This window comes from Triticum aestivum, chromosome 3D, assembly GCF_018294505.1.
Source record: "Triticum aestivum cultivar Chinese Spring chromosome 3D, IWGSC CS RefSeq v2.1, whole genome shotgun sequence".
In the NCBI taxonomy this organism is placed as follows: domain Eukaryota; kingdom Viridiplantae; phylum Streptophyta; class Magnoliopsida; order Poales; family Poaceae; genus Triticum; species Triticum aestivum.
Genome location: NC_057802.1, coordinates 603,679,420 through 603,688,375, shown reverse-complemented (window position 1 = coordinate 603,688,375; position 8,956 = coordinate 603,679,420). Strand labels below are relative to the sequence as shown.

Below are 8,956 nucleotides of genomic sequence, written 5' to 3'. Positions count from 1 at the left end.
ACTGTGAATGTTGATAAATTTTTCCTATAAACATGGCCAAACTTTACCAAGTCTCACTTTAGAGAAATCTTGTGTGTGAAGTTTTAAGTTTGACTTTTTTTTTTTGAGGGAAAGTTTTAAGTTTGACTTAACAGAGGGAGAGTACAATACAATTCAAATCAGCACGCATGATTGTGAGGGAAGTACGGGGGCCGAGGCTACGCAGGCGTTGGTTCTCCGTGGACCAGGCCTACGGTCCGGACCCACGGGCGAGCGCCCCACAGGCACCACCCACCACACCCGGTGGGCCAGCAGCAGTCCACGCGACCAACCGCCGAACCGGAGCAGCAACACCAACACCAACGACATGGATCTCCTCCGCACCGCGCCCAAATCCTAGCCTCCTAGGTTCCTTCGCCGCCGGGAGAGGACGGACGGCCGGTCGAATCCCAGCCTTCCCCCACCCCACCCCACCCGCGGATCCGGCCTCCGCCATGAGCTCCGCGCAGGACCCCTTCTACATCGTCCGAGAGGAGATCCAGGGCTCGGTAATCCCCCCACCCCCTCTGCGCCCCTTTCTCTTCCTCTAGTTGCGAGATTTCGTATGCTGCCGCTGTTTATTTGGCTGCGCCGTGGTGTAGTGGCTGCTGGAAACCGCTTCTGTATTTTCTAGTATAAGGGATTCTCCGGTACTGTATGGCTGAGGCAGTCACCAACCTTGTAGGTATCTGAGAAGATTGATGGTGCTGGCTGGAAGCAAAAAAATTATATGCATATAGATGCTGTACTAGTTCTGAGTTCTGTTGTTGTATGGGGATAGATGCATAGATATGTATTAACATGTGGGTTCATAGCATGCTTCCGAGAGAGAGAAAAATTATATCCGATTTAAACACCGCACACCTGCCGTGCTTGTGGAATGGGGGTTACTCGAGGGAATAAGAGTGTGCAGGGCAGGTTATCAAGTGCATGGTTGTTAGTTTGCTTAGTAGCTCTGTTCTATGGGGATATGTATATAAATATGTATATTGGATTTTAAGCATGGTTTCTGTATATCTGATGAGTGCATACCTCTGTAACTGCCCCTCGTTGCCTGGTGTTATATGGCCATTAGACTGGATGCTTGAAAAGATGAGTCGCTGCGGTAAATGTTCTGCTAAGTCTCCTGTGGTTTCAGAACACATGCATTTATCTGTCATGCTCTGTTTTTCCTGAGGATAAAGCTCCTCTGTATTTCTTAAAACTCTCCCATAGTTTCACGAACATATTGGATCATCAGCCTGCATTTATCATCTGTATTCCTCTCTTGGTCCCGAGGATAAGGACCTTTCTTTTCTCCCCTGGGTTAAAAGAATGGGAGTTTGTAAGGGAGGTTCTCTCTTTTTTTTTATGACATGAGGGAAGAGCTACTGATTTTTAACCATGCTTCCTGAATACCTGATACAGAGCTCTGTAACTGGTATTCTTTATCTGATAATCCATGGCCTCTTTGACAAGATAGTTGAAAATTTGAATAGCTAGTGCTGCCAAGTCTCTTCTAGTTTCAGAAACACATGAATTTATCTGTCCTGTTATGTTAATCCTGAAGATAAAACTCGTATGCATATGTTGCTTAACTCTCCCATAACTTTAGAAACACATTGCATCATCAAACTGCATGTATCTTGGTCCTGAGGATAAATATCATCTTCATTTTGCAGATTGGTAAGCTGCAGACTACTTTCCATCGGTGGGAGCAAGTTTCTTCAAACACTGGAGAATATGTTCATCTAACAAAAGAGCTTCTCACCAGCTGTGAAAGCATTGAGTGGCAGGTATAACAACTCAGCAAAACAGCACCCATAGTCACTTTGATCTCCATTCGGTACTAATCTATACGGCAGGATATGCATCTGATTTATCTATTCTAAACTTTTTATTGCCATATATTTATTCTCGCCTGACTAGTTTTTGCTTATGTTTAGGTGGATGAGTTGGAAAAGACAATTTCAGTTGCATCAAGGGATCCAGCGTATTATGGACTCGATGAAGTTGAACTCTCCAGACGACGGAACTGGACTGGCTCTGCTCGTAATCAGGTATTTCTTTATGTGTTCCATCATTCATTTACATACTTCCTCTGCCTTTATTATAATAACTGGACTGGCTTGAGGATTGTTCCTGAACAAGTTATACTACAGATTTCCTTCATTGTTTTTCTTCTAGCTATATCATAGGATTACCAATGAGGCACATGTACTCTCTCCCTTTTTAGAACAAAAATGGGGTACTCTTGAGCATGCATGGATGGCACTATTACAGCTGAATATGATGACATCCTTTAGCATGTAAAGAGGAGACAGATGGGAATGACATTTATGTTAGTGTGCTTTTATCTTTACGATTGGCAAAGTGAAGTCTATTTATTTTGGATTCGTATCTTTGGACAACCACCAGATTGGTACTGTAAAAAGGGCTGTTGAAAAGGGGAAGAGCAATCCTGCAATGGCAAGACATCAGGACAATGGTACAAGCAGAACTAACTACTATTCTTCCCAAGACAATGATGACTATATTGCTTCAGAATCAGATAGACAGCTTCTACTCATGAGGTGAGTTTGCTCACTCTTACTTTTACTGCTCATATACTGTTCAAATATGTTGGTTAGAAACATGTGCTCTAAAAAAAGAAACTTATTATCTGTTCAATATGAGTAGGATTACTCAAGATTCCCCTTGTATGTAAGTAGGCGGTGTTTAATTTAAAGTTATGGTGTTCTATGCATTGCTAAAAAACTCTGTTACCGCCAAAAAAACTGTTACCTCTGCCTTTTTTATTCCATGGTTTTAGTCCAGCATGAGCATCCTAACCATTTTTACTAAGGTTTTTTCTTTTGACACACCCTAATTAGTAGAAATATCATGTTTACATTCTATTTAGTGTCTTTGTTGCTCCTCCTGGATAATACAGCCTTTTCATGAACTGAATCATCTTATCTGTACGTGCTCATTCTCATGCCGCCCTTGAGAGACCTGTATGAGTATGCTCTTGGTTATCGTTAACTAACTCTTTTTACCGAATTTCTTTTAGGCAGCAGGATGATGAACTTGATGAGCTCAGTGCGAGCGTTCAGAGGATTGGAGGTGTAGGGCTTACCATACACGAAGAACTATCTGGACAGGTAGTTGCTACTGACTGGCAAGCAGGCTTCTAGGTTGCTGCATGGGCGTGCAGTTGTTTTTCCGTTATGAGTGTAGCGGCATAAAAAGTGTGCATGTTAGCATGTTACTGGCAGAGGAAGTAATTGGAGTACATGCTACTGTTTTTACAGGAAAGGATCCTGAACAACCTAAGCCTGGAGATGGAAACTACTTCCAACAGACTCGACTTTGTGCAGAAACGAGTGGCGATGGTGATGAAGAAGGCCGGCATCAAGGGGCAGATCATGCTCATCCTCTTCCTGGTGGTCTTATTCATCATACTCTTCGTTCTAGTGTTCTTGACATAGCAACATACTACTCGTATAGCATATAGTGTAAGTACGTACATGTACCTGCTTACTGTAAGTTGTGTTCCACATTAAGCATTCAACCTGGCGGCTATGTTCCACGTTTGAAAGAAAAATCTCTTGCACTTGTGCCTGTTCTATCAAGCTTGATGTTATCTATTTAGCATTGCTTAGAGACGATAGAAGTATTGACAGTTGGGAAACATAGATCGTCTAGTCAACCCACAAAATAGATAAGGCTGTACTGTAGTAAGCACCTATCTGCACGCTCAATCGGCATCTTAGGATGGCTTGAGAATCAAATGAACCAAAATTATTACTCTCTGACGAGAACATACAAGTACTGAAATTGCTTCTGAATTTCGATTTGTGCGGATTGACTTTAGATTACAATTTGATTTCAGGATTTGTATGAAACATCTGTGTATGACTGAATATCTGTAAAACTGATGTGAAAATTCACCGACACTATGCTGCAACGAATAAAATTGTGAAAGTTGGTTTAGTGCCCCTGGAATGATTCCAAAACTAATGAAATAGTTTGTATTTCATAAAACGTTGGTAAACTCTGAATCAAATATTTTAAATAAGTTATCTAGTAATTCCGTGCAAAACTTTTGTGAAAATATATGTTGAAATGGAACTGGAGCACATTCTTGCAGAAAATACAAGAATGGCAAGAATGAAAACTCCGATTGGTAAACTTCACTAATCATAACTTCATAATCGCCTCAGTGAGATCTGGGCAGAAACTGAAACACGTTCAGCACGTGCGTGGTGCCTTGATTCTCGCGCGTGAGCGTAACCCTTCACGCCAAACATAAATCATGGTCAAAAGTAGGCTCCAGTAAAATCCAACACAGCCCTCGCGTTGCCTCTCTGGCGACACCGGCGGAGCCACCTCCTACCGCAGCCGCCCCCCTTCCCTCCGTCGCCGGAGTCTCTTCGGCTCGTTCCATCCTTGGATATGGTTATTCGGGCGAAATCCTAGACCCGTCTGGGTCGGGCAACGACATCATCCCTACGACAGTTGCTCCTTCGGAGTGTTGCTTTGAAGATCGGTGGTTGCTTGGAGCTTCCTTTCGGATGGACGTGCACGACATCATGGTTGGTTGGTGCCCAACCGGTGATGCGAGTGGTTGGCGTTGCGATTCGTGTGGCGACGGCGCTGGTGGCATGCGGAGCTTGGTCATGGCTAGTCCTTCTGATGTCGGTGGTCCGGTTCGCTAAGGAGGCGACGTGGAGTCTCGAGAGGTGGGGGAAGTCTCGTGTCCATATGATGGTTGTGTCCATATATAATGGCCTATTGGCGGTCTCCCTTCCGGCTCCATTAGAGGTCAAACTATATACTTGAGTTTCGGTACCCATGAGAGGTACAAAACCAGAGGGCTACCATCTTCAAGACAGAAACATCACATTTGCCATGCTGCTTTCTTTACGTACATGCTTTCTTGAGTTGAATTTCGATACAGATAGGCACAACCCGGAGGCACATATTTTGATTTTAAGCATATAGCCATATACTTGTCGGTGCGGCTGAATAGTCTAGCCGCGGGAAGTCATAGTTTCTTGTTAGTGATAGTTGTGGATGTTGTGCTAAACATTCGGGTAATCAAATCTATGGCTTTGGTTAAAAGCAAAACAAATAATGCTCTGCCTTCTGTATGTGGCTTTGAAACCCCAAAAGTCATTTTCTCAGTCGTGCTCAGTTTCCACTTGCTCTGGAATAAGCAAGCGAGTGATGGATGTTGCTCAGGTTCAGCGACTAGCTAGCAACAGTACCCCTAATGTTTGTTGTATGACAGGTGATGCTTGCAGAGGAGGCTGTTTAGAAAAAAGAAGAAAGAATAGGGACGAAAAAACAAAGATGAGTTAGGGGCAAAGGTGATTTATGTGACCACTGGTTGTGCTTCCTAGTGATCTTATATTACACGACAAGGGTGGTTAATTGTTGACTGTTGTGTCATGTATGTAGAAGCATCGTTTAGTTTGTTGGTTGCAAAACCATGTGAGCTATGGTTACCGATGAAGTAGTTTAAACTTGATTAGAAAGTGTAAACCCAGTCTGGATTCTCGAGTAGGATTCATGCTCTCACAGAATTCAATTTAAGACTTGAGGTTCATGCCTTGACACATATTCGCAAACCTCCTTCGACCAAGTGAACAAGAGCATGACAAGTAATTAACAGGAAATCAACCAAAATACAAGCCTGTGTTTGCCATTGCCAAATTTATCAAGGCACATAACTTCTTGGTGAGATGAACTTGGAAACACGCCCAGTGACATAATTAGAAGTGTTGACGCTCAAAAGTTGCTTAAAACTATGTCAAGATTAATTCAAACTTATGATTGGAAGTCACCATGGGATGACTCTCTTCAAGAAGGTCAAGATGGATATGAAGATGGTCTAAAACGGAGCTCGGTTGCAATAATTATGACAAGTTCGGAGATGCTCATGTTGACACCAGATTAAAGAATGGCATGATACTCAGTTAAGATGGCCTCTAATGGAAAATGTTTCAACACAAAAGTTGTGCGTCTCGTCGAAACGGTTGATTTTGATATAAAAATCGTCTTAATCCGAGGTCGTATGCAACCTGTGGAGGCAAAACAAGGTCAGAAACAGAAGCTGTAGAGTCATTTCGGACCGATCGAGTTGATTTGATCGGTGAGACCGAGTTGGTCCGGAAAATTACGAGAGAGTTAGCAATGTTCACTCGGTGGGACCGAAGCAAACCAATCGATGAGACCGAGTTGATCTGGGAAATTATAGGAAGTTACAGAGAGTTGGCCACGTTCACTCGGTGGGACCGAAGCAAACCAATCGGTGAGACCGAGTTGATCCGGAAAATTGCCAAAGATTCCTGTCCGAGTTAGGTTAGGGTTTTTGATGCTTTGGACGGAATTTTTAGTCCTTTTCTTGTACGGGAAGTCCAGCCGCCTCATAAATAGATGAGAGGTGACGGCCAATTGGACAACACACAATCGAACAAATCATCTACCACTTTTTACCTTTACCTTTATCTCTCTCCCTTGTTCTTCTTCTTTCTCGTTCTTCGTCTGTTCTTCTTGTTGCAGGGCGGCGTACCTCGAGGCCCTAAGGGCGATCAGGTCGACCTAGGGCAGCTCATAGCCGCCGCGCGCCCTGACGGGGTCCCTCTCAGGCGTGTGGGCTTTTGATAACCCACAAGTATAGGGGTTCGCAACAGTTTTCGAGGGTAAAATATTCAACCCAAATTTATAGATTCGACACAAGGGGAGCCAAAGAATATTTGAAGGTATTAGCAGCTGAGTTGTCAATTCAACCACACCTGGAGATTAATCATCTGCAGGAAAGTGATCAGTAGCAAAGTAGTTTGATAGTTTTGATAGTAGTAACAGTAGCAACGGTAACAGTAACGACAATAGCAGTATTTTGTAGCAAGTGTAACAGTGACGATAGCAGTAGTAACTTAGCAGAAACAATGCAAGATAAATCTGTAGGCATTGGATCGGTGACTTGTTGGATGATATTCATCATGTGACAGTTATAACCTAGGGCGATACGACACTAGCTTCAGTTCATCGATATAATGTAGGCATGTATTCCGTAAATAGTCATACGTGCTTATGGAAAGAACTTGCATGACATATTTTGTCCTACCCTCCCGTGGCAGCGGGGTCCTATTGAAAACTAAGGGATATTAAGGCCTCCTTTTAATAGAGAACCGGGACAAAGCATTAACACATAGTGAATACATGAACTCCTTAAACTACGGTCATCACCGGGGTGGGCCTGGTTGTTGTCACTACGGGGTTGCCGGATCATAACACGTAGTAGGTGACTATAACTTGCAAGATCAGATCTAGAACATGGATACATAAACGGTTCAGATCTGAGTTCATGGCACTCGGGCCCAAAGTGACAAGCATTAAGCATAGCAAAGTCAATATCAATCTAAGAACATAGTGGATACTAGGGATCATGCCCTAACAAAACTAACTCGATTACATGATGAATCTCATCCAACTCCTCACCGACCAGCGAGCCTACGAAGGAATTACTCACTCCCGGTGGGGAGCATCATGGAATTGACGATGGAAAAGGGTTGGTGATGACGAACAACGAAGATCCCCCTCTCCGGAGCCCCAAACGAACTCCAGATCTGGCCTCCCGATGAAGAACAGGAGGTGGCGGCGGCTCCGTCTCGTGGAACGCGATAATTCTTTCTCCTTGATTTTTTTCTGGAAAAATATGATTTTATATCGTCGGTTTCAGGGTCCGCGGGGCCACCAGGTGGGGACAACCCACCTGGGCGCGCCAAGAGAGGGGGGCATGCCCTGGTGGGTTGTGCCCTCACAGGGGCCCCTCTCCGGTAGGTCTTGACTCCAGAAATTCTGATTTATTATATAAAAATTCTTGCAAAGTTTCGTTCCATTCCGAGAACTTTTATTTCTGCAAAAAAACAACACCATGGTATTTCTGCTGAAAACAGCGTCAGTCCGGGGTTAGTTTCATTCAAATCATGCAAATTAGAGTCCAAAACAAGAGGAGAAGTGTAAGAAAAAGCATTGCTTTATCCACAGGCCCTTGCATGTGCACATCCTCCAGTGTGTTGTTGTCTAACCCTAGCCCTAGACTGCCCTAGCTGCTGCCTCTCTCTCTGTGTGGCTCAAATCAGCGAAGAAGAAGAAGGAAGAAGGAGGAAACAGAAGGCACAGGTAGTTTTACCGGGCGCTCGAACACCCGCCGCCGCACGTACGGCCTTGTTATGTATTTCCCTGAGCACGAACTCAAAACACAACGCTGCATAACAATTCCGAGAGCATCCAGTTTTGTAGCCAACGACAACGCAATCCCTACGCTTTCGCTGGGCAACACGCACGACCCGCATGCCCAACGACGCGCGCACCGCGGCTGCTTCCCATGCGTCGCTAACCACATAGCTCTCACGTACTCCAAGCCCCGCGCTCCACAGTTTCCGCGTCCGCCGCGCACGTACGCAACGGCACGCCACCGGGTCCAGCGCCCGGCGCGGCCACACCCCCGCACAGCTGACTAAGCAACCTACACACGCGCGCACACACACACGCACGACGCGCCCCGGACGCCGCGGCTTATTCGTCTAACATTGTGGTCCTATTCAGCGTCTCGAACAGCAATCCATTGACATGCTTTTACTACTGGTGAGAATATGCTTTCTCTACCGACCAGCAAGCCCGGTTAGCAATCTCATACTTTGAATTTGATATATGCAATCATATTTCACAGAATATGCTTTCTCTGCGTCACTAGGAGTACATGTAGATTTCTAGAATGCAAACACGCATGCTTTCTGGTGATAGTTGAAAAATTAGTAGTAGGCCTTGCCTTCGTATTGCCTTACAGGCCGGACAGCCCGAAGTGGAGGGAAAAGGCCGAGTTCCTCTGACCGTTCATAGGGAAAACAATAATGGCGCCCAACGATGTAGTTGTGGCCTCGCAGCGCCTCGATAGTCATCTTTATAA

General features: G+C 44.7%; 1 protein-coding gene across 1 annotated transcript; it reads left to right on the top strand.

The window, feature by feature from the left end:
- The first annotated feature begins 283 nt into the window (after positions 1-283).
- LOC123080873 (syntaxin-61) lies at positions 284-3,611 on the top strand. The gene is made up of 6 exons (XM_044503817.1): positions 284-527; positions 1,680-1,793; positions 1,944-2,057; positions 2,416-2,570; positions 3,050-3,140; positions 3,291-3,611. The coding sequence occupies exons 1-6, from the start codon at positions 474-476 to the stop codon at positions 3,465-3,467; spliced, it is 705 nt and encodes a 234-aa protein (XP_044359752.1). The 5' UTR covers positions 284-473; the 3' UTR covers positions 3,468-3,611.
- Positions 3,612-8,956: the final 5,345 nt, after the last annotated feature.

Bases quoted from the DNA above. Each gene is read 5' to 3' on its own strand.
- LOC123080873 (XM_044503817.1), top strand. From the start codon at position 474: ATGAGCTCCGCGCAGGACCCCTTCTACATCGTCCGAGAGGAGATCCAG. The intron at 1,794-1,943 runs GTATAACAACTC...GCTTATGTTTAG, and splicing joins GTGAAAGCATTGAGTGGCAG to GTGGATGAGTTGGAAAAGAC. The intron at 2,058-2,415 runs GTATTTCTTTAT...GACAACCACCAG, and splicing joins CTGGCTCTGCTCGTAATCAG to ATTGGTACTGTAAAAAGGGC.